At 50.1% G+C, this 27,661-nt stretch overlaps 1 protein-coding gene and 1 long non-coding RNA gene across 4 annotated transcripts in view; one reads left to right on the forward strand and one right to left on the reverse strand.

Moving 5' to 3' along the window:
* LOC108176647 (uncharacterized) overlaps positions 1-18,094 on the forward strand; it is a 33,810-nt gene extending 15,716 nt beyond the window's left edge. Inside the window, exons 1-3 of one of the 2 annotated variants that reach the window (XR_011380066.2) lie at positions 1,106-1,384; positions 15,105-16,222; positions 16,790-18,094. This is a non-coding gene — a long non-coding RNA (uncharacterized LOC108176647). Of the gene's footprint in view, positions 1-1,105; positions 1,385-15,104; positions 16,223-16,789 lie in introns of those variants that run through there. The other variant, XR_001793334.4, reaches the window with a different exon arrangement.
* ATP5MC2 (ATP synthase membrane subunit c locus 2) lies at positions 1,033-27,411 on the reverse strand. Of its 2 annotated transcripts, XM_089308440.1 has the most exons (6): positions 27,272-27,411; positions 25,572-25,903; positions 22,977-23,046; positions 21,614-21,691; positions 20,843-21,036; positions 1,033-1,368 (listed from the first exon to the last, which is right to left on the reverse strand). In XM_089308440.1, exons 1-6 carry the CDS (start codon positions 27,296-27,298, stop codon positions 1,338-1,340), a joined length of 732 nt encoding a protein of 243 aa, XP_089164566.1. In that variant the 5' UTR covers positions 27,299-27,411; the 3' UTR covers positions 1,033-1,337. The 2 variants fall into 2 exon arrangements, with proteins under 2 accessions (XP_089164566.1, XP_008254765.3); XM_008256543.5 differs by lacking the exons at positions 1,033-1,368; positions 27,272-27,411 and adding an exon at positions 17,828-18,090 and having other exon boundaries at positions 25,572-25,599.
* Between the last annotated feature and the right edge of the window lie 250 nt (positions 27,412-27,661).

Consider the following 27,661-nt stretch of genomic DNA (forward strand, 5'->3'; position numbering starts at 1 on the left):
CCTGGCTCTTGTGGCCATTTGAAGAATGAACCGGCAGATGGAAAATTCTCTTTCTCTCTCTCTCTCTCTCTGCCTTTCAAATAAATAAATATTTTTTAAAAAATAGTAGGAATAACTTTTTCCCCCGGAATTGTTTGTAAGTTGATAACTTGATGCCTTATTAACTCTGAATACTCTTGTGTACCAAAGTAGGACATTCTCCTAGGTAACTCAGTAAAGCCATCAGAACCCTGGAAATTAATATTAGATATGTTTACCACCATATCACCTATGGACCCCATTAAAGTTTCGCCAGTTGTTCCCAAAATATCCTTTAGAGCAAAAAGAACCATGCCAGAATCCATGTTACACTGGACTGTCCTGTCACTTTAGTCTCCTTCCATAGGGAAGCTTCTTGGCCTTTTTTTGACATTTGTGACCTTGGCGCTTGCTTTTGAAGTTTGCAGCTCAGTTTTGGATGCCCCGCAGGTGTGCATGTCAGCTGTCTCCCTGTGATTTGGTCCGGGTTGTGCGCTTTTGTCGGGAGTCACAACAGAACGGGTGTTCTGAGTGTGTTCTGTCTGTTCTGATTTGCCACAGGCCTGGTAGTGTTTGCTTTGAACCCTGGCTTGCAGAAATGTCTGCCAGGTTTCTCCACTCTGAAGTTAGTTTTTGTCCCCCTGTGATGAGTATTTTGTGGGGAGGTATTTTGCGACTGTGGAACATCCTCATCACGTTTCCAACTGCTAGGTTTAATATTTGTTGATATTTTGTGGCTTAATTATTACTGTCATGGTTACTAAACGATATATTTTAATTCCATTTTTTCTTCCTACATTAGTTACTTGTCAGTTTAGAGGAAGAAAAGGCTCTTTTCTTCTTCCAATTCGTTATTTATTCCTATCAGGATGGCTCATGGGTTCTTGTTTTATTTAGTGGGTCTTAATCTTTTACTGTCATTAGTTTTATGTTCAAATTGTCCCAGATTTGCCCAGTGGGAGCCCTTGGAAGCTGGCTGCTGTATGCTTTGTCATGTCTCTGTTCCTCTTCTTCTTTTTGTTTTTTTTTTTCAAAGATTTTTATTCATTCATTTATTTATTTATTTAAAGATTTATTTATTTGAAAGGCAGGATCACAGAGACGGGGAGAGAGATCTTCCATTCACTAGTTCACTCCACAAATGGCTACAGGAGTCAGATCTGGGCCAGGCTGAAGCCAGGAGCCAGGAGCTCCATCCGGGTCTTCCTCATGGGTGACATGGGCCATCTTCCACTGCCTTTCCACACCATTAGCAGGAAGTTGGACTGGAAACCGAGCTGCTGCGACTGGAACTGGTACCAGGATATGGGATTCGGGCATCAGAAGCTGTGGTCTAACCCACTGCGCCACCTAGGAAGGAAAGGAGGTAAGGGAAGGAGGGCGTGGAGTGGAGCAGCTGGGACTCGAACCGGCACCCATATGGGATGCCGGTGTTGCAGGTGGTGGCTTTACCCACTACACCACAGCACTGGCCCTCATGATTAGTCTTTAACCAGGATGAAGCCTCCAGTCATCTTGATTGCTGATTGTCCATCCTAAGAGCACTGTTACCTACTCTTGTACTAAGACAGAAAGGAAATTAGGTTTCCTGATTAGACCAGGTGTGGCTCATCTGTGTCCATGACAACATGTCTAATGGTGCATATGACTTCACCAAAAGGAACTGTGGTGGAGGTTATTAGCCGAACACATTTAATGGAGAATGGAATTTAGAAATGAATTCCACAATAGCCACGTCCAAGAGAGCTCTCCAAGACTCTGTTTTTCACCTCGGACTGTCTCTGAGATGTGCAAGTATCTAGCAGAGAATTTGCTGCAGGTACTCATGGAGAGCTATGCCCTGCAGCTTTTGCTGTATCACATCAGGTTAGAGATGTGAGAGGTGTCTTGGATGGGGTGTGCCAGGCCTGGGCCTGTGCTGGATGCCTAATATTACAGCAGGTTCAGGGAGACTCGAACCCATGCTTGAGTGTAGATTCTGAAGTCCCAGGTCCCAGCCCTCCCTTTCCTACATAGTAGCAGCAGGACCTTCCCACAGTTGCTTAGCCTCTTTGTGCCTCAATCTTTTCATCTGTAAAATGGGAATTCTACTTCACAGAGTTGTCTAGAATATATCCTTAGAAAAGTACCTGACACTCGAGATGGATTCTCTTTGAACCTAAGGACACTTTGGTGTCACGGACTCTCATTTGCACAAATCCAAGGCTTTATACTTAACTTTGTCATTTTTCATTCTTTTTCTTAAGGAGACCTCCCTCCTCCCCAGGGGGGCAGCACTATGGTGTAGTGGGTAAAGCTGCCACCCACGGTGCTGGCATCCCATATGGGCGCTGCTCCACCTCTGATCCAGCTCTCTGCTATGGCCTGGGAAAGCAGTGGAAGATGGCCCCGGAACCAATGTGGGAGACCTGGAACAAGCTCCTGATTCCTGGCTTTGGATTGGCCCAGCTCCAGCCATTGTGGCCATTTGGGGAGTGAACCAGCAGATGGAAGACTGCTCTCTCTCTGTCTCCTCCTCTCTCTGTAACTCTGCCTTTCAAGTAAATAAATTAATTAATTTTAAAAAAGAGAACCTTCCCCCCCAAATTGTATAAACTTCAGGTCCCACTCAGTCTGGGTCTATCCATCTAATACAAAGTAAATATTTTGCAAATGTTAGTTATTACTTACATTAGGTATATATTTTTAAACCTAAAACACCTATTTTTTTTTAAAGGATTTATTTATTTATTTGAAAGGCAGAGTTACAGAGAGGCAGAGGTAAAGAGAGAGAGAGAAAGGTCTTCCATCCACTGGTTCATTCCCCAAATGCCCAGAACTGAGTTGATCAGAAGCCAGGAGCCAGGAACCTATTCGGGTCTCCCACATGGGTGCAGGGAGCTGGACTGGAAGTGGAGCAGCTGAGACTTGAACCAGTGTCCATATAGGATGCCAGAACTGCAGGCGGCAGCCTCACCCACTACGCCACAGCGCTGGCCCCTTTACATTCAATATTAAGAGTGATTCTCCCCAGTTGCCCCTCTTCTAGGCCAGCTCTCTGCTGTGGCCAGGGAGTGCAGTGGAGGATGGCCCAAGTCCTTGGGCCTTGCACCCCATGGGAGACCAGGATAAGTACCTGGCTCCTGCCATTGGATCAGCGCAGTGCGCCGGCCGCAGCGCGCTGGCTGCGGCGGCCATTGGAGGGTGAACCAACGGCAAAGGAAGACCTTTCTCTCTGTCTCTCTCTCACTGTCCACTCTGCCTGTCAAAAAAAAAAAAAAAAGTGATTCTCCAAGATATTTTGTTTTTGTCTTTTTTTAGTTGCTCATCTTACAGAATGCTAATCTATAAGGTAATCCATAATGTCGCCCATTACTTCCATCCATTCCCCCATTTTAAAATATATTAATTGAGTGGCTACTATGTCACAAGTGGTTACAATTCTGTGGCTAAAACAGACATTTGTATAAATACAGAATGAGTATCCCTTACCTGAAATGCTTGGAACCAGAAATGTTTTGGATTTCAGATGTTTTGGGATTTGGGAATATTTTTTCATATACATACTGAGATATCTTGAGGGTGGAACCTAATTTAAGCCTGAAGTTGTTTTATGTTTCGTGTACACCTTAATCACATAGTGTGAAGATGATTTTTTGAAACTTTATTTTAAGGAATACAAACTTCATGCATATCATATATACAAACTTAGGAACATAGTGATTCTTCCCACCCTCCCTCCCTCCCGCCGAAGTAACTTTTTTATAAAGATTTATTTATTTATTTGAAAGGCAGAATTATACACAGAGAGAAGGAAAGACAAAGAGGTAGAGAGAGAGACAGAGAGATTCCATCTGCTGGTTCACTCCCAAAATGGCCACAACAGCTGGTGTTGGGCCAGGCTGAAGCCAGGAGCCTGAAGCTTCTTCCTGGTCTCCTCTATGTGGGTGCAGGGGCCCAAGGACTTGGGCCATCCTCCACTGCTTTCCCAAGTATATTGGCAGGGAGCTGGATCCAAAGTGGAGCAGCCTGGACTTGAACTGGCACCCATATGGGATACCAGTGCTATAGGCTGGGCTTAACCCTCTGTGCTATAGCACTGGCCCCTGAAGGTAATTTTATATAATATTTGAAATGTTCTTGTTTGTGTGTGTTTTAAATTTTTTTATTTGGGCCGGCGCTGTGACTCACTTGGTTAATCCTCTGCCTGCAGCGCCGGCATCCCATGTGGGCACCGGGTTCTAATCCTGGTTGTTCCTCTTCCAGTCCAGCTCTCTGCTGTGGCCCGGGAGTGCAGTGAAGGATGGCCCTAGTCCTTGGGCCCCTGCACCCGCATGGGAGACCAGAAAGAAGCACCTGGCTCCTGGCTTCAGACTGGTGCAGCGCCAGCCTTAACGGCCATTTGGGAGTGAACCAACGGAAGGAAGACCTTTCTGTCTCTCTCTCTCACTGCCTATAACTCTACCTGTCAAATAAATAAAAAAAAAATTTATTTGAAAGGCATAGTGAGAGAGAGAGAGGCAAATGACACACACATACCACAGAGAGAGAGACGAGGGAGGGGAGAGAGACTTCCATCTGCTAGCTCCCTCTCCAAATGCCCGCAACAGCCAGGGCTGGGTCAGCCCGAATCCAGGAATCAGGGTGGCAGGGGCCCAAGCACTTGGGCCATCATCCACTGCTTTCCCAGAAGCATTAGCAGGGAGCTGGATCAGAAGTGGAGGAGACAGACACAGGCTTCCCAAGCAGTGGCTTGACCTGCTGTACCACAGCACCGCCCCGGTGCCTGTGTTTTGACTGCAACCCATTCCATGTCAGGCATGGAATTTTCCACTTGTGTCCTCATGTTGGTACTCACAAAGTTTCAGAGTTTGGAGCATTTCAGATCTCAGATTTACAGATGGGGCTGCTTTAAAAAATTATACAATGGTGCTTCAAAAAGTTTGTGGAAAAGTGAGGTTAAAAGATGTGCTGCAACACAATTGAAGTCTATGTGTAGTTTCTTCCTAGTACATACTTTCCACGAACTTTTTGAAAAGCCCTTATATGTACAGCCACATGGAGGAAGACACAAGAAACTAGAGGGGGTTGGTAACGTTAGGCTATGTTCACGCTGCTTTAATGGGTAAGTATGAGATTTGGAAGCTGGAAGAAACCACATATGCAAAGGTCTGGATTCCTCTACTGTATACATCTCTATCAATACTTACATTATGCCAGGTACTATTCTGAGTACTGGGGATACAGCAAGAAACATGGCAGGCAAGGGTGGGGCTTTCCTTGTAGTAATGGCAGCACCAAACAGGGTACTGCAGCAGAGTGTCCTGTGAGTGCATGGGATGTGTGTCTTCTAAAGCAAATTGCGAGAGAAGTCTTTTCAGAAGGGAAACATTGAGGAGAGCTTTGAATGACAAGAAGGACTCCAAGTTGGAGGCCTTGCGCTGCCTGATGTCAGGATTTACCATAAACTTGCGGTCATGAGACAGCAGTGTGGGGGTCAGGATAAACCCCAGGACAGTTGTTTGGCACAGTATTTAAGATGTGTTTTGGGAAACCCACATTCCACACTGGAGTTCTTGGTTTCAAGTACTGCCTCTGCTCCTGATCCAGCTTCTTGCTAACGCACACCTAGAGACATCAGGCGATGGCTTAAGATCTTGAGTCCTTGGCCACCCAAGTGGGAGACCTAGATAGTTTGTGGCTCCCATCTTGAGCCTGGCCCAGTGTTGGCTGTTGTAGAATTTGGAGAGTGAACCAGCAGAGGAAAGATCTTGCTCTGTCTCTGTCTCTCCTTCTAATAAAATGAAAGTAAATTAAAAATCTTAATTATTAAAAAAGGATAAACATATCAATGGAAGAAAATAAACAATTCAGACACCAGCCTAACTGTATATGGTCAATTGAATTTCAAGAAAAGTGTCAAGTTAATTTAATGGAGAAAAATATTCAAAACTGTCATAGGGAAACATTTAGACAGCTGTATGCAAAAGGAAAAAAAAAAGAACTTTAATTCCTACTTCGTACCAGATAAAAAAGCTATGTTGAGGGGCGGGTATTGTGGTGCAGCTGGTTAAGCCACTGCTTGGTGTGCTGGCATCCCAGTAGTGGAATGCCTGGGATTGAGTCCCACCTTCACTCCCATCCACTTCCTGAGAATGTGCACCCTGGGAGGCAGCAGGCAACACTCCAGTGCTTGAGTCTCTGCAGCCCACTTGGGAGACCTGGATAGAGTTCCTGGCTCCAGGCTCCTGGCCCTGCCCTAGCTATTGCAGGTATTTGAGGGTGGATGGGAGTCTCTCTCTTTCAAATAAATAAACTTTTTAAAAAAGTTATGTTGCAATGGATGACAGACCTAAACAGAAGCTTAGAACTATAAATATTCTAAAAGAAAACATAACCAAAAATCTTTGCAATTTTGGGTTAGGCAGAGATTTCTTAGGACACAGACACACACAAACACAAACTATATGAAATTGATATATTTGGACTTTATCAAAATTAAAAACATCTGCTTTCCAAAAATTCCCTTTTTAAAAACATGAAAAGACACTGGAGTAAATATTTTCAAAACACACATGAGATAGTAAAGAGCTGGTATCTAGAATAGCCATACACAAAAACCTTTTACAATGTAATGATAAGAAAACAACTAACCTATTTTTTAAAAATATTTATTTGAAAGACAGAGTTACAGAGAGAGGTTGAGACAGAGAGAGAGGTCTTCCATCCACTGATTCACTCCCCAGATGGCTGCAACTGCCGGAGCTGCACAGACCTGAAGCCAGGAGCCAGGAGCTTCTTCCAGGTCTCCCATGCGGGTGCAGGGGCCCAAGGACCTGGGCCATCTTCTACTGCTTTCCCAGGCCACAGCAGAGAGCTGGATCGGGAGAGGAGCAGCTGGGACTAGAACCAGGCCAGGGCTTTAACCCACTACGCCACAGCGCCGACACCCAAACAACCTATTTTTAAAGTTGGTAAAGTATTTGAACAGACATTTTAGCAGGTAAAACAATACAGTTGACAGGTAAGTACGTTAAAAGATGCTGAATATCGTTCATCATGGTGAGAAGCAAATTAAAACCACCCTGTGATCCCAGTGTGTACCCCCTAGAGAGGCTAAAGTGAATAGAGACAGTGCAGAGGGGAGGGTGAGAAGCAACCAGAATGCTCAGACACTGCTAGCGGGAATGGAAAATGAGGTCCCTCCTTCGGAAAACAGTTTGGCAGTTCTTAGAAAGTTACATCTCCACCTACCATGTAGCCCAGAAATGCCATTCCTAGATGTTTATCCGAGAGCAATAAAAACAGGCCCCAACAACGGGCTGTACATGCATACTCACAGCAGCTTTATTGTAATGGCCCCAAACTGGACACCACCTAGTGGGTATCACTATCAGCTGGGAACTGGATAAACAGTTTACAGTTCATCATGCAATAAAATATTAGGCAGGAGTAATGCATGCAATGGCATGGATGAATCTCAAAACGTGGTAAATGAAGAAGCCAGACACAAAAGTCTTCATACCACATAATGCCATTTAATGTCTTTCTGGAAAAGGCAGAAGTAGGGACAGGAGTTAGATCAGTCACTGCTGAGGGCTGTGTGCAGGGGGATTGACTATACAGGGGTACACATAAATTGTTGAGATGGTAAAAAGGTTATGCATTTCAGTTGTGATCATTACATGATTGTGTATATCTGTCAAAATTCAGCAAATTGTATGCTTAAAAATGGTGAATTGGGGGGCCGGCACTGTGACATAGTGGGTAAAGCCACAGCCTACAGTGCTGGCATCCCATATGGGCACCAATTCAAGTCCTGGCTGCTCCACTTCTGATCCAGCTCTCTACTATGGCCTGGGAAAGCAGTGGAGGATGGCCCAAGTCCTTGGGCCCCTGCACTCACGTGGGAGACCCGGAAGAAGGTCCTGGCTCCTGGCTTCGGATCGGCACAGCTCCGGCTGTTGCGGCCATCTGGGGAGTGAACCATTGGATGGAAGACCTCTCTTTTTCTCTCTCTCCTCTCCCTCTCTCAGCCTCTCCTTCTTTCTGTGTGTAACTCTGACCTTCAAATAAATAAATAAATCTTTTTTTTTTTTTTTGACAGAGTGGACAGTGAGAGGGACAGAGAGAAAGGTCTTCCTTTTCTGTTGGTTCACCCCTCAATGGCCGCTGCGGCCGGTGCACCGCGCTGATCTGAAGCCAGGAGCCAGTTGCCTCTCCTGGTCTCTCATGCGGGTGCAGGGTCCAAGCACTTGGGACATCCTCCACTGCCTTCCCGGGCCACAGCAGAGAGCTGGATAGGAAGAGGAGCAACCAGGACAGAATCCAGCACCCTGACCGGGACTAGAACCTGGTGTGCTGGTGCCACAGGCGAAGGATTAGCCTATTGAGCTGTGGCGCTGGCCAATAGATAAATCTTAAACAAAAAAAGGATGAACCTTGGGTTTTGTCTGAGAGGTGAAATTGAGTAACAGATGGGAGAAGTCACGAGGAAACCAAGGTCTGAAAGAGCGTCCGAGCATAATGTGTTCAAGAAGCTGTTCCTATGTGGAGTGTATGGAGATCGGATGGGTGGAGAGGGCGGTGAGAAAGTAGAGTGGCCTGAAACAGAATCCCTGCTCACACCACAAGGCGTCTGGACTTCATTTGGGGTCTGTTTGTCCACTGGAAGTCACTGTAGGATTTTAAATAGGAGGACGATTGATCAAATTCATATTTTACAAAGATAATTAGTAGCAGCAATAGGACGTTTCAATTGAAGGGGAATACAGAAGCCAAACGGCATTCTGTGTCATCTTCTGATCTTTGTCTTTTTAAAGTTTCATTTATTTATTTTTTAAAATATTTATTTATTTGAAAGTCAGAGTTACACAGAGAGAGGAGAGGCAGAGAGAGAGAGAGAGAGGTCTTCCATCCGCTGATTGACTCCCCAGTTGGCCACAATGGCCGGAGCTGTGCCGATCCGAAGCCAAGAGCAAGGAGCTTCTTCCAGGTCTCCCAAGTGGGTGCAGGGGCCCAAGAATGGGCCCAGGGCCATTCTCTGCCTCTCTTCCAGGTGCATCAGCAGGGAGCTGGGCCAGAAGTGAAGCAGCCAGGACTCGGAGTGGTGCCCATATGAGATGCTAATGTCGCAGATGGCGGCTTAACTTGTTACACCACAATGCTGGCCCCGTAACTGATTTTTAGGAAGCAGCACAGTACAATAGAAAGAGCATAAATGGCTTTGGAGCCAGACCCCAGTTCAAATCGGCACGGCATTTGTCATGTTATGGATAGAATTGTGTCTCCCCTGGTGTCCCCTCCCATCCACATGTTGAAGTCCTAACCTCTGTACCTCGGAAATGTTTGCAGAAGTAATTAGTTATGGTGATGACATCATACTCAAGTAGGGTGGGCTTCTAATTCAGTATGTCTAGTATCCTTAAAATGGGGGAAATTTGTACACACACACATGTAGACAATGCCATGTAGAGATGAATGCATACACGTAGCCCAGGAAAGCTGAGAATTGCCCACCAACCACTAAAAGCTTGGGGAGAGTGTGGAAGAGATTCTTTTTCACAGTCCTTAGAAGGAAACAACTGGCCGGGACCGCGGCTCACTTGGCTAATCCTCTGCCTGCGGCGCTGGCACACTGGGTTCTAGTCCCGGTCGGGGCGCCAGATTCTGTCCTGGTTGCCCCTCTTCCAGGCCAGCTCTCTGCTGTGGCCAGGGAGTGCAGTGGAGGACGGCCCAAGTCCTTGGGCCCTGTACCCCATGGGAGACCAGGAGAAGCGCCTGGTCCTGGCTTCGGATCAGCATGATGTGCTGGCCGCAGTACACCGGCTGCAGCGTGCTGAGTGCAGCAGCCATTGAGGGGTGAACCAATGGAAAAGGAAGACCTTTCTCTCTGTCTCTCTCTCTTTCACTGTCCACTCTGCCTGTCAAAAATTAAAAAAAAAAAAAAAGAAGAAGAAGGAAACAACCCTATTTCTACCTTGACGAAACAGTACTTTCTATTGTTACAGCCCTCAGTTTGAAGGGCAAACAATATACCATCTGTGCCACCTTGGACACAGTGTTTAATCTTGCTGATCCCTGGTGTCCTACCGCAGAAAGTGGACGTGATTCTGTCTCCCTGACAGAGTAGTCACGATGAACAAAATGGCGTTTGTTAAGCGTGGCACGAGCAGGTGCCATGTAAACATTACTTTGCACTGGTGAGACACTGATGTTACCCAAGGAAAGTGAGAGCTCTCTGGAGGGTTTGGAAAAGCTTGACTGCAACTGTTGGGGTCATGTGTAACTCAGCCTGCAAGTCCCAGGCTGGGTCGGGTGGCTTTGGAACTCTTTCTTCCTGTTGGATTCCTGAGAGGAGCCCTGGCATGGCCTGCTCTCTGGAACTGCAGCTTCTCTGGGATAGAACATTAGGACAGGGACCAAGAGCACCCTCAGAGCAGGAAGATGGAGGCCAACTAAAGTTACAAACTGTAGCAAGGCTAGGGCAGGGTGGGAAGGAGCCAGACAACGCTGGAAAGAACGTGCCAGACGCCTTGGGCAGCCCCACTCCCTGCCAGCCCCACTCCCTTAGGTAACCGAGTAGGGTCCAGGGTTGTCCTTTCCTCCACTCCGAAGGGAAACCCAGCAGAGGCCTCACCAGTCTCTGGAACGCTCAGTCCTTTCGGGCAGGGAGTCCCTTGCCAAAGCAAACAATCCCAGCTCTACGATTGTGCTCTGGCTGGGGTAGGGGAGAACAAAGATCCCTTTCTTTGCTTCCCTAAATCTATGTCTGCAGCCAAAGGCGCTGTTTACACAATCTTCCCTGGTGAAGAATTTGTTCCTTTTCTCTCTAGGTTGCAGCTGGAAAAGATTGATTCTCTCCCTGCCTATTGCTTTTTTCCCTCGTCCCTAGGCAGGAAAGAGGTCCAATATCCAAACCACCTACCCTCAAGAGAAGCACACTTAGGAATAACTAGGGCCTTTTGTGATGGGACTGAAAACCACAGTTTTGGTGGCAGAAAGTCTACCCCAGGAAGGGAGGGCGGCAGGGGAGACCGGGAGCCTGGCTCTCTCCAGCCCAGCTCCCATCTGTTCCACCCCTCTCTCAGCCCTTAGGCGTTTGCAGGCCCATTTCCACAAGGGACGCAGATCCTCAAAATCTAGGGCAGAATGGGGTCGTGCCTTTGAAAGGACGATAAGGTGGTTGAAAATGGTTTTTAGGAGATGATTTTCTTGAGTTTATCATTAATTCCAGCAATGCACGACTCTTCCCCCAAGCCCCCAGAACAAAAGCAGGAGGCAGAAGAGGAAACCCCGAAGTGGTGCAGTCTAATTTTAGCACTGGCAGAGAATCCCAGTGTTAAGTTACGCCTGGTAAACTGGTAACTAGGAAACAGCAGAGACAGAAAACTTACACAATCTAAGTCTCCAACAAGAAGCTTCGAAACCCAATTTCATTAATTTCTATGGCATCTCAGGGAGGAAGACGAGCTTTGCCGTGTCACACAAGGGAGGAACCTGGAGCACAGGAAGAGTTATCCAAAGCCATCGAGTGTGCGTTAGTCGATCCTAGGACTCTAGGACTTGCAATCTGGTGGGCTGCGCAGGGCCAAGCTGCTGTTGGAAAATTGTATGGGTCTTTTAGAATGCACAGATTTTCCCTGAGCTAAACGTTCTCCCCTCTCTGCAGTCCCCAGGGACTACTCTCCTGTTGCTAAGGGAGCTATGGGCTGGCTGTTTGCTGCCCTTTGCAGCTCTGTTTTGGAAACCTGAAGTCCCTGCTCCTACTGCTGGGCGATGTGGATGGCAAAGCAATGGAGGGCGGAGGGGCCGTGAGTCTGTTTAGGTTTGAACAACCCCCCCCCACCCCAGGCAAGATATGCAGTTTGTTTCTGTAAAAGCGGCTACACAGTTCCTGGAAGGCTGTAATCCACCATGGTTAAAAATATCCATCTTGGGTACAAAGCTGAGCCAACAAAGCTGAGCCTACGCAGGGACCAAGAAAACAGCAGTGGGGTAAAATGAACCCAGGAGTAGGCAAAATGCTACCTATTTGCAAGATGGCAGCAGCGATAGCAATTATAAGAAAAACAAACCCATTGCCTTCACTGAGAAATCTCAAAAATGGTCCGCTCTGGTCTCGTCTTCTCCTCCAGTGACATCCTGGCCCCTGGACGCAGTGCGGGGTAACGCAAGGCGCTTTGGTCATGGGTTACTATTCTACCCCTTCCTATCTAGATAACCTGGAGAACTAGCGAACCGAGACTTCGTTCTCTCATCTGTTAAAACAAGGGGAAAATGGCAGGCATGGTGCTATAGTGGGTTAAACCATCGCTTTGGATGCCTGCATCCCATACTGGAGTCCTTGGGATTGAGTCCTGCCTCTGCTTCTATCCAGCTTCCTGCTAACGTGCCTAGGAGGCAGCGGTGGATGATGGACAAAGTGCTGTCATGGGTTTCTGTCACCCATGTGGGAGACCCAGATGGAGTTCCCTGCTCCTGTCATATGTCTGGCCCAGCCTTGGCTGTTGTAGGCATCTGAACTTGCAAGATGTCTCTCTCTCCCTCTGTCACTCTGCCTTTCAAATATATAAACTTAAGAAATAGCTGTGGTAAAATGGCATAGCATACACGCTTGGTTTCAATGTCTTTCCTCTGCTAGCTTTCCTGAGCTAGATCAGACCCAGTGACGTTAGGAGGCAGAGGGTCAGGTAGGTCAACTTCTGGAGTTTCTGTTCAAGACCCAGATGAGACTTGACTCCTACTGCAGATTAGAATGTTGCCTTTGTATTAGCTTTCTAATTTGTCAAAAAAGATTTTATTTATTTTATTTGATAGGTAGAGTTAGAGAGATACAAGGAGAGAGATATTCCTTCTTACTGGTTTACTCTTTGGATGACTACAAAGACCAGGGCTGGGCCAACTGAAGTCAGGAGCCTAGAACTCCATCCGGGTCTCCCACGTGGGTGGCAGCAGTCCAAGCACTTGGGCCATCCTCCACTGCTTTCCCAGGCACATTAGCAGGGAGCTGGATGGGAAGTGGAGCAGGCGAGATCTGAACTGGTGCTCAAATGGAAAATGCCAGCACTGCACGCTGCTGCTTAACCTTGGTGTGCAACAGTGCCAGCCCCAGCTTTCTATTTCTGTATAACAAATTACCACACTTAGCAGATTAAAAGAACAGCCATTTGTCATCTGATTATTCCTCAACTATGTCCGTGTGTGTGTGTGTGTGTGTTTTCTCACTTTTTTTTTTTTTTTTAATAGGCAGAGTTAGACAGTGAGAGAGAGAGACAAAGATCTTCCTTTTTCCATTGGTTTACCCCCCAAGTGGCCGCCATGGCTGGCGGGTTGCGCCGATCTGAAGCCAGGAGCCAGGTGCTTCCTCCTGGTCTCCCATGCGGATGCAGGGCCCAAGGACTTGGGCCATCCTCCACTGCCTTCCGGGCCACAGCAGAGAGCTGGACTGGAAGAGGGGCAACTGGGACAGAACCAGCGCCCCAACCGGGACTAGAACCCGGGGTGCCAGTGCCGCAGGCAGAGGATTAGCCTAGTGAGCCGCTGCGCCGGCTTCTCACCTTTTAAGTAAACTTTACCACTTTGTGCACTATATGTGTCTGTGCTTAAGTAGACGGTGGGGACCTGGAATAATTCATCTCTACCTCCCCCACTGCACTTGGAGATTGTGGCAGTGAAGTCTGCTGATTTGGGGTCGCTGACAGCTTTCGGAGGCTCCTTCCTGGTCCCAGCGCAGGGCCCACTCATCTTCAGCAGCGGCGCATTCATTCCCTTCTTCTGTGTTCTCCTCTGCCACCAGCCTGAGAAAGCCTGCACTTTTACAGGTGCATGTGATTAGATCAGACCCACTCCATCTTAAAATCCACAGTGCCATCTCCCCTAACCAGGGCAGTGACAGCAAAGTCACAGGCTCTGAAGATCAGATCCTGGCATCTTTAACAAGTCACTTAAAAAAAATTCTGCCTCCCACAGTACTCACTGAAAATATTAAGAAATGATGAGTGAGAGGGGGAACTGGGAATAGATCATCATCTCTAACCCAAACCTCTTGCCTGGTATTCTATCCATACCATCTCCTGCCATTTCTTTTATTTATTTTTTCTCCTGCCATTTCTTTTATTCATTCATTCATTCATTCATTCATTCTTCTCCTGCCATTTCTGAAGTGGCTACTTTGGTCACAGTGTACTCATGTTCATAGTGCTTTGAGGTAGATGCTCAAAAGTAATTTCAAGAAATGACTGGAGACTAAAACATCTTTCCATGTTTTAGTTTGTTCTCATCAAATGGTGAGAACAGCAGGCTGCCCAGAGGTGTGTCCTAAGCACACACGTTGGAAAATGCATGCCATGTTGAGATGGGCTCAATAAACACAAAGTTTCACCACTCAAAACTTGGAGGACTTGGGGCCAGCGCTGTGGCGTAGCAGGCTAAGCCTCCACCTGCAGCGCCAACATCCCATATGGGTACTGGTTTGAGTCTTAGCTGCTCCATTTCCGATCCAGCTCCCTGCTAATGACCTGGGAAAGCAGTGGAAAATGGCCCAACTCCATGCACCTGCATGGAGGCCCTGGAAGAAGCTCCTGGTTCGGATCAGCCCAGCTCTGGCCATTGTGGCCATTTAGGGAATGAACCAGCGGATGGAAGACTTCTCTCTCTGCCTCTCAAATAAATTTTTTTTAAAAGATTTATTTGAAAGTCAGAGTTATAGAGAGAAAGGAGAGGCAGAGAGAGAGAGAGAGAGAGAGAGAGAGAGAGAGGTCTTCCATCTACAGGTTCACTCCCCAATTGGCTGCAACGACTGGAGCTGCACCGATCCAAAGCCAGGAGCCAGGAGTTTCCTCTGGGTCTCCCACACAGGTGCAGGGGCCCAAGGATTTGGGCCATCTTCTACTGCCTTCTCAGGCCACAGCAGAGAGCTGGATCGGAAGTGGAGCAGCCAGGACTCAAACCAGTGCCCATATGGAATGCCAGAACTGCAGGCAGTGGCTTTACCCACAACGCCACAGTGCCAGCCCCTCCAATAAATCTTAAAAGAAACATCTTGGAGGACTGGGGTAACATTTGCTCACCTGTGTGATGCTACCATTTCCCTTTTCCTGTTTCAGAATTCAACTGGAGTCCTCCATCTCATCTCGCTTCTCTTGAATGAAGGTAAACCTGCCCTAGACTGGTTCCTGGATACCAACTCAGCCAGATCACCAGTAATGCTCCCAAGCAGCTTTCTCATCCTGATGACCTTGAACTACTAGATCCATCCTGAGAGGGAGGCTGGAGCTGGGCTCCTCATTACTGCTGTTTAGCATTTAGAGGACTTTCAAAGGGCACTGTTTACTTCTAATTAGGAATGGTGCAAGCCTGTTGACACTGCTCCCTTGGTGCCCAAGAAACACAATCAGCTGTTGAAGAAACTGAGAAAGAAGCAGAGACAAACAAGTCTTGCTGCCTCCAGCATGGCTGGGTTCTACTCTCCAGATGCCTTCTAGCCAGACTTCAGCACGGGCGGAAACCAGGGTCCCAGAAAGTTCCTGCTCAGTGATCCGCCCCACGTTACAGGAGCTAGAGATTGGGAAGGGTCTCCTGACCTCACAGCAGGTGCTTTTTTTTTTTTGACAGGCAGAGTGGACAGTGAGAGAGAGAGACAGAGAGAAAGGTCTTCCTTTTGCCGTTGGTTCACCCTCCAATGGCCGCCGCAGCCGGCGCACCGCGCTGATCTGAAGCCAGCAGCCAGGTGCTTTTCCTGGTCTCCCATGGGGTGCAGGGCCCAAGCACTTGGGCCATCCTCCACTGCACTCCCGGGCCACAGCAGAGAGCTGGCCTGGAAGAGGGGCAACGGGGACAGAATCCGGCGCCCCGACCAGGACTAGAACCCGGTGTGCCGGCGCCGCTAGGTGGAGGATTAGCGCTGGCCAGCAGGTGCTATTCTACAACTCCAAGGACGGGCTTTCATCACCATGCTATCCAAGGTGAAGAGATCTCCAGAAGATCTGTTCTTAGACCCTGTTTCTCTACTAAAACATAGCACTCCCCTAGCCCAGGGTGTTGGCAATTTGGATTGCCCGTAACTCTCTCCCCGGGGCCTGAAGCTGAGAGGATTCAAGGCACCTGGACTCCTAAGGAAATTTGCTGGCAAGCTTCTTGAAGAACCAGTCATCACTGACTTCAGAGAACAGAGATGTGCAGGCCACCAAGCTTGGCTGTCTCTGAGCACCTGCCTTGTTGAGAGGTTAGCCCAACTCAGTTCCCAAGAAGGTACCAGGGTGACTCGGGACGGGGAGGGCCAGGGCAGCAGAGCCTCCTACCAGTAGCTCTAATTTAAGGGAGGGCTCTTCCTCATTCCCTAAGAGGTAGATTCCAGAGAATCTATATCTGGAGAAGACAAAGCCAGGACCTGTTCCTGTGAGGCCCATAGCCCAGAGGAGTTGAGGATGGTGTGACAACTGGATACATCCCTCTCACCCTCCAGGACAACTGCAGAAGGGCCTGGGGGTTGTGGCGAATGATACAGAGCAACATGCTTCCAGAGCCCGTTTCCCGGGGGTCAAGTCCCCGTCGTGAGCTTTAATTTCAGTTACTTACTAAACACCTCTACGGTCATCTCCATCATCACTTCGGAAAGAACATGAATTGACACATCCAGTCACTTCAGCAAGAGATGACCTGGGCTCGCTTATCCCTGCCTGTGAACGCCTGGGAGATCCTTTGACCTCCCAAGGTCGATTTCCTCACTTGTGAAGGGAGGGGGGTTGGAACAGACGATTAAAGTTGACTAAGTACTTGCTCTATTTTTTAGGGCTACAGAGATGTACAGACCAGTACCAGATGAAACCCGTTGCTTACCAGCAAGCTTCCCTGGGTGCCCGATGTATGAAGAGTCCACAATCATCATCTGCACACCTGTTGCACAGAAAGGTGCTATCCCACAATAGCTGTTGTTGCTGAAAATCTGCTTTTCTACAGTCCCAGGTACTCCCAGACCTTACTGGCTGCAGCCAACATTGTAACTGCAGCCTGCAGGTGCCTTAGCATTCATTATTTAAAGGACACATCTGCAGCCACCATCTTTGAACAAGTGATGTACGTCAAGATGCGATTTGTCAGCGGGCGGGCTGCTGTCCAACAATACTGCCTCAAGAAACTGACCTCACACTTGGAAGACAGAGTGCCCTGGGCACACCCATTCTCAATTTATCATGGCCCCTGATTATTATAAAGGAGATACATGCTCTACAGTCATTTATGGGGCTAATACTCATTTGATGAGGGTGAATGGAGATCAGAAAATGACTTCATGGATGTAGACGGCATTTAAGCTAAATAAGGCTACTAGAGCTTGAAAAAGAGCAAAGTGAGGAAAGACTTAAGGAGAGAGATGGGCAGAGGCACACGGCAAGGCTGCAAGATAGGGAAGGAACGCTTGAAAAATGACCACTAGTGAGGAAGCGGAGGCAGTGTTTGGATGGGTGATTACAGAACCAGTCCTGTAGGTCAGGAAGAGTCACCTAGCAGCGCTGGCTAGAAATGTGTGTGTGTGTGTGGGGGGGGGGAGCCCGCAGGAAAACCTCCGTGAAGCTCCACAGTAGACCTGGCGGTGGCAGAGCCGGAGAGGACGTGGCAGCATGAGAGCAAGCCCAGAGTCGGCACCTGACGTCAGCGCTCTGAGGCGAGCAGCAGCTGTGTCAGGTGATAAGGACGCAGTCTTCCCGAAACAAATGACCACAGCAGACCCGCGTGGCGTTCCAAACCAGCACACCGCGCTTCAGGCCTCGTACTCTCGACCAAAGCACTGGGCAAACCGCGGGGAAGGAACGCACACAGGACACTCAGCAGGCACCTTATAATACAGTATTTATTTGTCTTCCCTCTGTCAAACCCTGAGCCAACCACTTGCCCCAGGTGTCCTGGGAAGGTACAGGAACGGAAATGCACAGGGCAGACGAGGATGGGACAAGGACCTGCGGGAGGTGGCGACGACTCTTTCACATGGCGAAGAGGATGAGAAAGGCCACCATCAGGCAGAAGAGCCCCATGGCCTCCGAGAGCGCAAAGCCCAGAATCGCGTAGGAGAAGAGCTGCTGCTTCAGGGAAGGGTTCCTGGGAGAAGGGGGGGAGAAAAATTGAGCTTCCAGTCCACACTAAGGAGAGGGCAAACATCTAAGCGGCTCAGAGAGACCTCTCTCCTCCAAGCTCATCTGAGGTTTTAGGGGTGATGCCATCATGCCCTAATTCTTGCCCTGATGCACCAAGGACTCTTCAGGGATTGAATGAGGGGGGAGTGGACAATGACCCAAGCACACATATTATCTTGTCAATGGACCACCCACATTATGACCATAATTTAATACCAGTGAGGCTAGTGCTATGGCATAGAAAGTAAGGCCGCCGCCTGCAGTGTTGGCATCCCATACAGGCGCCAGTTCGAGTCCTGGCTGCTCCACTTCTGACCCAGCTCTCTGCTGTGTCCTGGGAAAGCAGTGGAAGATGGCCCAAGTCCTTGGGCCCTTGCACCTGTGTGGGAGACCTGGAGGAGGCTCTGGCTCCTGATAAGACACAGATTGGTCCATTGTGGCCAGTTGGGGAGTGAACCAGCAGATGGAAGACCTCTCTCTTTGCCTCTCTGTAACTCTTTCAAATAAATAAATCTAAAAGAAAAAAAACAAGAAGGAAAGAAAACAAAGACCTATGGGCCTATCCAAGGCCCACACTGTACAGCAGAGGCATCGAGTGACAGGGTTATTCTAAAGCAGTGAGTTAAGCTGTGGAACTGCAAGACAGGAAACACAGAAGCCAAACTACAACAGCACTAAAGCAGCAGGGGCATTTTAAAGGCTCGTGGTCTCCCCTTCATTCACTTAAGACAGTCTTCGGACACAGCCTCACAACTTCATGGGACACAGAGAAAACCCCGTTCCAGAGCCCAGGAGAGTCAGTGACCACCTTCTTTCATTTCAGAATAACCAAAAGTTTCAGAGCTTTAAGCTAAAAATGGCCAGTGGGGTTTATGATATGCGTCAACATAGAATAAAGGACTCCTGGGGCCAGTGCTGTGGCATAGGTTAAGCCTCTGCCTGCAGTGTCGGCATCCAATATGGGTGCGGCTGCTTCACTTCTGATCCAGCTCTCGGCTGTGGCCTGGGAAAGCAGAGGAAGATGGCCCAAGTGCTTGGGCCCCTGCACCTGTGTGGGAGACCGGGAAGAAGCTCCTGGCTTCAGACTGGTGCAGCTCTGGCCATTGCGGCCATTTGGGGAATGAACCAGCAGGTGGAAGATCTCAGTCTTTTTCCTTCTATCTCTGCCTTTCAAATAAATAAATCTTAAAAAGACTCCGATATATAATTTGGAGTTCTCATTCTGTGACACCTCAGCTGCAACAGGGAAGGCGGCACAGCACTGGCTTTTAGCAGAACTGTCAGGTGTCCTGCTTACCCATCTCCCCAGGACGTTAGGAAAACATACAGGTCTAGAGAGTACCGATTCAGTTCTGACAGAGCTGCTGGGGACCAAACAGTTCCTGGTGCCAGCAGGGAACTGCCTGCGGGAGGCGCAGCGGGTGGAGTCACCCCACCACCTAAGGCTCTAGCCCAGAGGCAGCAAATTCTCTCCGTGAAGGGCCAGGTCCCATCTTAGGCTCTGTGGGCCATTTACGGCTTGTCATCTTTCTTGATTTTGATTTTTTTTTAAAGATTTTATTTATTTATTTATTTGACAGGTAGAGTTACAGTGAGAGAGAGACAGAGAGAAAGGTCTTCCTTCCGTTGGTTCACTCCCCAAATGGCCGCAATGGCCGGAGCTGTGCCGATCTGAAGCCAGGAGCCAGGTGCTTCCTCCTGGTCTCCCATGCAGGTGCAGGGCCCAAGCACTTGGGCTATCCTCCACTGCCCTCCCGGGCCACAGCAGAGAGCTGGACTGGAAAAGAAGCAACCAGGACTAGACCTGGCGCCCATATGGGATGCTGGTGCCACAGGCGGAGGATTAACCTAGTGTGCTGGCCCTTGATTTTGTTATTCACATAATTCTACACACTGATGGACACAATGTAACATTTTGTGACATGCACACTTTGTGTAAGGATAAAATCAGGGCAAACATCAGATGTAGTGAGAGCAGTCAAAATATTTTAGCTACTTTATTTTTTTTGACAGGCAGAGTGGACGGCGAGAGACAGAGAGTTTTTCCTTTTCCGTTGGTTCACCCCTCAGTGGCCGCTGCGGCCGGCACACTGAGCTGATCCGAAGCTGGGAGCCAGGTGCTTCTCCTGGTCTCCCATGCAGGTGCAGGGCCCAAGCACTTGGGCCATCCTCCACTGCCCTCCCAGGCCACAGCAGAGAGCTGGCCTGGAAGAGGGGCAACCGGGACACAATCTGGTGCCCCGACCGGGACTAGAACCCAGTGTGCTGGTGCCGCAGGCAGAGGATTAGCCTAGTGAGCCGTGGTGCTGGCCCTATTTTAGCTACTTTAAAATTAAAATAACTTTTAGAAAAATGCAGAAACCATTCTTAGCTCAACCGTACAGAACCAGGCTTTGGCTCAGCTTTGGCCCTCAGGCCTTCGCCTGCCAGTCTCTGCTCTAGACCCAACAAAAGTTCAACAGGACGTCTTTCAGTGACGTAAGTGCTGCCTCTGCACTGCTGCTGTGGCTGTCTCTAACCACACGTGGTTACCGAGCAGTGGAAATTTGGTCAGTGTGACGAGGAACTGAAAACCCAAGTTCGTTCGATGTGTTGTTAATTAATTAAAACTCAAATTCAAAATAGCCTCATGTAGCTACTGCAAAGGATACTGCAGCTCTAGACCCCGGACCTCTACAGACCCTTTCAGGGGGCAATGGGGGCTCAACTTCTCTTACCTGGCATAACCAATGATGAGGCTCCCAAATACAGTCCCGATCCCAGCCCCAGAGCCAGCCACCCCGACTGTGGCAGCCCCGGCCCCAATGAACTTGGCTGCTGTGTCAATGTCCCTTGAGACAACGCTGGTTTGGAAGCTACGGCTCTGGAGAAGTGGGGTCAGGGGACATGGGGCTGCCACGCTGCTGAGGCGCTGTGAAGAAGAGGCAGGTAGAAGGTCAAGTTTTTTTTTTTTTTTTTGGGGGGGGGGGCACCGGTTTTTGCTTTGGAAATGTTTGCGCAATTTAAACCCTTTGTACTGTCAAGTCTCATGGTTTCTTTCCCAAAGGGGAAATTGGTTCACTCACTGAAAACTCCCCCAAAATGCTGGCAAGCAGAATCTTTTAATGTAGAAGGCGGACTTCAAATACTATCAAGATTCAGGGGTGGTCTGGAAGTGTTACAACTGAGGCCCTAGCCTATTCCTGTCGCCCCATGGTGATCACATTCCTGGAACAATTAGATGCTCCCACAGAAGTCAGCCGACTAGGCCGTTACAGCAGTTAGCAGTTCATCTGGGCGCGTGTGCTGCCGGTGGCAAACGCCCAGCACTAGTGCATATATCCTATTAACTGCCCATCATCCCCACCTACAGCCAACGGCCTTGATCCTGGACTAATTGTAGTCCAGAATGCTTGTCCTCAGCGCGCACTCCCCCTACTGGTTCTAGCAGGTAACCCTCCCCACCGCTCACCCTCCAAAACCAGTTCCAACTCCACCTGTTAAGGTACCTCATCTGTCAGCGGCTCAGGTCTCTTGAGCACCACTGCGGACAGCGGCCGGCTCAGCAGCTGCGAGGTGCTCCTGGCCTGGCGGGAAGGACACAGGTCAGGAAGGTCAGTGGAGGCTGGAGAGGAGTTTCAGAACCTCACCAAGCAGGATCTTCCGCCTGCCAGTGCCCCTGCCATGCCTGTTCTTACAATCCTGCATCACTCATCTTTACTTTTAGTACGTTCTAGGTTCAAGAACCTCAGCATTCCCTTGCTTTCAGGCTTTGCTCGAAGGAAAGCCTGTCTACTTCCTCTTGGACCCCAGGAGGTTTTCACCCTTGCTCTATCTTGCCCAGAGCTTCCAGGAATTAGGAGAAACCTGAGCCCCAGAAGCACATTGGTAACGGCCAGCTCAGGACAAAGAAGGCCAGGACGGGGCCATCCCCCTGGTGGCCTCTGCTGATTGACCCCATGCCAGGGCCTCCAAAACAGCAGCAGGGGTGACAGCCAGGCTTCAGGGCCAGAGATCCAGATTCCAATCTTAGCTCTGCAGGAGCTGTGTGATCTCAGGGTAAGTCACTAAACCTTTCTAAGCCTGCTTTCTCATCAAACGGAAAACTCCTGCAGGGTTGGTAAACTCAGTGCCAGGTACCTACTAATAGCACGGCCCTTTTCCTCTTGGGATGAACCAACTCCCTGCACCATCCAGTCGCTTTTAATTTCGCTCTTGCTTCTGAGTCAAACACCTTCCCAATGCATATCTAAGCTTCTCCAATACAGAAGATCCGACATAAAGCTATGTAATCTACTTTCTGGGGACCAACTCGGGCTGGTTCCAATTCACAGGCACACAGTTTCAGAAGTAGGAGCAGGGTTTCCATCAGTGCCCCTAAGACTGGAGATGAGAATTAACGGCCCCCGAGGTATATGGGCAGGGGGACATCTGCCAAGGGCTTTTCCTTCCCCGCAATCAAATGTATCCCCCATAGCCAGCTGTAAAGAACAAGGTGCAACAGCAAGGCAGAGGGACGATGCCCCTTCTTAAAAACCCTCCCAGAGGGGCCAGCACTGTGGCGCAGTGGGTTAAAGCCCTGGCCTGAAGCACCGGCATCCCATATGGGCGCCGGTTCTAGTCCCAGCTGTTCATCTTCCTATCCAGCTCTCTGCTGTGGCCTGGGAGAGCAGTAGAAGATGGCCCAAGTCCTTGGGCCCCTGTACCTGCACAGGAGATCCGTTAAGAAGCTCCTGGCTTCGGATGGGCACAGCTCCGGCCGTTGCGGCCACACCTCTGTCTCTACCTCTCTAACTCTGTCCTTCAAATAAATAAAATAAATCTTAAAAAAAAAAAAAAAAAAAAACCCTCCTAGAAAAAGCAGGGACTCACCAAAGAGGGCGTGGAGACGAACTTGGAGCAGGCATACATTGTCAGGCTGTCAGGGGCTGTAGCACCAGAGCTGGAATTACAAGAGCAGTATTGTCACCACTCAACTACATCCTTATCAGTGGCTCTAGAAAGATTCACTGGCCCAGAGGGCAAAGGGAGGGACTGCAAGTCACCAGCAGGGATGGAATGAGAACCCCACCCCATTCCCAGATTTCCCCTGTATATTCGAGTGACATCTCTTGGTCTGAACCAAAGTTGTCACTTGGTCCAGTTACTCATTTCCACAGCCTTGGGATTTGGGGTTGTCAGATCCATCTTCCCAGAGTGTCTGTCCTTTGCCTAAATTTTTTCTCAGCCCTTCATTGTTTGAGGCGGGGGGGGGGGGGGGGGATTCCTTTCATGGCTAGAGTCCACAGGCCTTTAATCTTCTCACTGAATGACCTGCAAGCGGCTGGTTTCTCAAAACACCTAAATTTCCTACGTTAATTAACAAGGCAGATCAATGAGGAACTCTGCTGTTACTCTAATTAGCAATGACTGTTGAACTGTTTTCACCATCACACCATGGGGAATTAAACTCTGTAGCCCCAAGATCTAAAGTCCTCACACCTGGTTGGTACCTAAATTGGTAGAACTCAAGAGAGAAAGTGAGTTAAGGACCTAAAGGCAGGGAGGGTTTCTCCAAGCAAAGGGAGAAGCTCAGCAGGATGAGAATTTTCTAGGGGTGGAGATGGAACATGTATCCAAAATGTCTATTCTTAGGGGCCTGATGCTGGCATCCCACCGGGTCCTGGCTGCTCCACTTCTAATCCAGCTCCCTGCAAATGTGCCTGGGAAAGCAGTGGAAGATGGCCCAAGTCCCTGGGCCCCTGCACCCATGTGGGAGACCTGGAAGAAGCTCCAGGCTCCGGCCTGGCCCAGCTGCAGCCAACTGGGGAGTGAACCAGCGGATGGAAGCCCTGTGTGACTCTCCCTCTCAGACAATTTCAAATAAAAAAAAAAAAGTAAAAAAGAAAAGAAATATATATTCTTGAGCCTCATTTTAGACCTTCCTGGTCAAGATCTCTGGTGATAAGGCCCAAGTGCCCTGTATTTCAAATAATCTATCCTTCTTACAGATAAGGGGTACATTTACTTAAAGCCCAATTTTATTTATTTGAGGGGCACAGAGACAGAACTCCTGTCCACTGGCTCACTGCCAAATGCCTCCCACAGGTGAGGCTGAAGCCAGGCTCCTGGAACTCAATTCACGCGTCCAACGCAGGCGGCAGGGACCACTGTTCTCCAGCCTGCTGTCCTCCCAGGGTGTACATCAGCAGGAAGCCGCGGCTTGCATCCAGGCACTCCCATAGCAGGATGTGGGGTTTGCAACCAGGGCTTAATGGCTAGGCCGAGTGCCTGCGCCTTCACACCAAACCTTTTCACTCCTGAGGTCCATGCTTTCTAACAGGCCCCAGGCTGACACACGGAGTGAATGCTAACGCTTGTTAAACACCACTTCCTTAAATGAAATGGACTGACTGTCCCACGTTCTAACACCTATGAACCTGGCCAGCATCTTACTCTCAACTCTCATCTGACCTAGAACTGATGTCTGCCCATCCACGAAAGGCTAACCCAATTCTGTGCCTCACCACTCGGGTTTTCTTGGGTCAAAATCCAATCATTCGCTTGACGTTTTTATAAAAGGGGTGACATTTTTCTTAAGGCAATTAAGCCTTAATATCATTTGTAAAATGCATTTCATAGGGGAATGAAATGTGAACTTAAAAATTAACATGTGCACAGTTTAATGTGGCGCTGGCATGTAATAAACCCAGCACAACGGGTAACAATTAAGCCCGGACTGGCCACTTAACTCTAGTACTGCAGGGCTGTTAACCCACACCTCGGGCAAGGACACCACTCAAGAGAGAATCAGAGCTCCTACTTGCTTGGCTTCACCACACCTGTGACGGAGGCCCTGCTCTACCCCGCACTTGGGCTTTTTCCAGCTTCACCCGAGAGCCGGGAAAGCAGAACCAGACCGGGGGGAGGAAGCAATGGCTGCAAACCAAGCGGCCTGTCTCTGCGGCCCCGGCTCTCCCTGGCCAGCCACAACCCCGAGGGGCTGCCTGCGCCACATCCACGCTTTACTTCTAAAACCGACCAGGGGGAAAGGGCGCTCGGGACACTCAACCACCATCACTGTTCCGCGCCCCGGAGCAAGGACAAAGCCACGTGTCGGGGTGAGAGGAGGAAGCCGAGACAGGAGCGGGCAGCCCCGGGGGTCGTGACAACTCTGGGAAAGCCACAAGGGCGAGAAGGGAACGTCGGTGAGGTCGGGTCGGAGCAGGAGGAGGAAGGGCACGCCCGGATCGGACTTTCGCCAGCCCCGCGGCACGCTCCCGCCGCGAGACGCCCAAGATGGCGCCAGGCCCGCGCGGCTGGAGGTCACCGGCACGCGGGCAGGGGCGGCTCCCGGGCGCCGGGGAGGGCACGAGGGCCGGAGTGTGGGACCCAGCACCGTAAGGGCCCGAAAGCATCCTCGCGCCGTGAGCAGCCCCCGCGCGCGCGTGCGCGGCGCACACAGGGCACGCGGCCCCAAGGCCTTACCTGCTCCCAGTGCAGAGAAGACAGAGAGGGGAGGGGGAGAGCGGGACACCGGCAGGAAGGCTCTGCGCGTGCGCGGCCCGGACCAACAAGGCGTCCGCCGCCACGGATAGAGAGGTGGCAACGTTGAAGGTCGGGCCCCAGGAACCACAGCGCCGCCTGCCAGCTCCGTGGCGCCGTCCGGCAAGTGGCGCCACCTGGCGTGAGAGAAGAGGAACTACAGGAGAACTACTCGGGAGGCGACCGAGTGCAGAAATGAGGCCAGTTCCGCAGAATGAGCTGATCCACAGCTTGGCCTGCGGTTTGGGCTGCGCAGCGTTTGGAATCTTGGACTCCTTTCCGAGCGTGCGCAGTCACATTGCAATTAAAAAAAAAACCACAAACTCAGAAATGTAGTGTTAAATAGCATGCAATCGGAATTGGGGTTCAGTACCTAAAATGTAGCAGGAGGAAAAGCTGTCTCTGGACCTTGGTACCATTGTATGGGAAACAGTTCAATGGGTGAAGTCAGCAAAATACCCCACCTGTTTCTAGTGACTTCGCCGTTTCTTCCCTTTTCCTATTTTTTTTTGAATGCGGTTGATAAGCGTTGAGAAAACTAAAAGAGGCTAAATACCATAAGTATTGGGACTCTTGCCTGAGTCCTAAGAGCATAGGAATGACCAGCACGGGTGACAAGCAGTAAGGACACGTGCCCGGGGCCTCTGCCCAAGTTTCACCTCCAGGAGCTGTGCTAGCCACGCAGCATCCTCATGGGGGTGCCCTCTGCAAAGCCCCTCGCCCTCTCTCTCTCCTGGAGGAAGCAACCGGGGAAGGCTTCGGGGCCATCATCTCTTCCCCTAGGCCCCTTTGTCTCTCCCAGTCTAGGCCCTGAGCAGCAAGCACTTTGCATGAGGGCGGCAAGGCCAGCCCAGCTTCCAAAACCAGCCGTCCGTCCCGGGCATTGCGCCTGGACCCAGTGCAAGAAAAGACAGAGTGGGGGTGGGGGGGAGGCTCACCATAAAAAATAAATAAATAAATAAAATAAATAAATAAAAAGCAAGCCGCGGCTGTAAATAAAGCCAAATCCGCCTCCCTCGGAGGGGCCGTTTGTCCTCCGCTCCTTGGCCCCGTCCTCCCCGCCGCCCCCTCCCGGCTCCCCGGGCCCCGCGGCGCCCCGGGCCCCGAGCTCCTCCATTTAATCGGATTTGGGAGAAGGGGAGGATAAATCACGGCAGCAGCTTTACGGTCCCGGAGGAGAGGCGAGCCGCAGCCAGGCACACCCCGGCCGGCGATAAAAACCGGCGCTGAAAGCCCGCGGAGCAATTTCCCGGGACCCCGAGCGACGCCATTACAGGAATGTAATTTTGCCCGGATGAGGCCCCGAGTTTAATTATCCTCGCGGAGGAATTTCAATGCGGCCAATCCATCTTGCAGGCGGGCGGCAGAGGGATTTATATGGGCCCGTTATTTCACACGGATCCTCCATCTGCATTTTTATGGCCCTGAGCTCCTGCGAGGAGGGGTCGGGTGGGGTGGGGGTGGGAGAAAGAGCGGGGAGACGCGGGCGCGGCGAGGCGGGTGCGGGGTCCCCGCCTTGCCCAAGTCCCGCTCGGCTCGGATTCTCACAGGTTCCCCCCTCCCCCGGAAGGCCCCAAATCCGTCGCCCCGGGCCGGGCAGGCCTGGAACCGGGGCTCCTTGGGTCTCATCAACAGGTCTTTACCGCGGCGCCGGGCTGGGAGGGGTCCATCCCCCGGGGGGCTCCCCGCCGCTGCACGCGGGGGGCTGCAGCTTCCTGCTGGGGGGCTCACACTCGGTCCCCGCGGCCGGTCCCTGACCCCCCCTAAGGCTCTGGATGCAGTCGCTCCAGCTGTGACCTTGGGCAATCTGTTTACCCAAGAACAGTAACAGTGCGCACCCCACAGCCAGTGGTGGGCTAATATAGGTGAGACTTCCCTTGGTATCCAGTAAGAATTAAAAAAAAAAAAAAAAAAAAGGTTAGCATCGTCACCATCATGGCTATTATTATTAACAGTGAGGCACGTTGCAACTCAGCTCTACACTGCTCCCTAAAGACTGTTTATTGCAAGATCCTGGCAGTGGGAGTCCCCGG

This window comes from Oryctolagus cuniculus, chromosome 11 (genome assembly GCF_051225735.1).
Source record: "Oryctolagus cuniculus isolate XC-2025 breed Fujian yellow rabbit chromosome 11, ASM5122573v1, whole genome shotgun sequence".
In the NCBI taxonomy this organism is placed as follows: Eukaryota; Metazoa; Chordata; class Mammalia; order Lagomorpha; family Leporidae; genus Oryctolagus; species Oryctolagus cuniculus.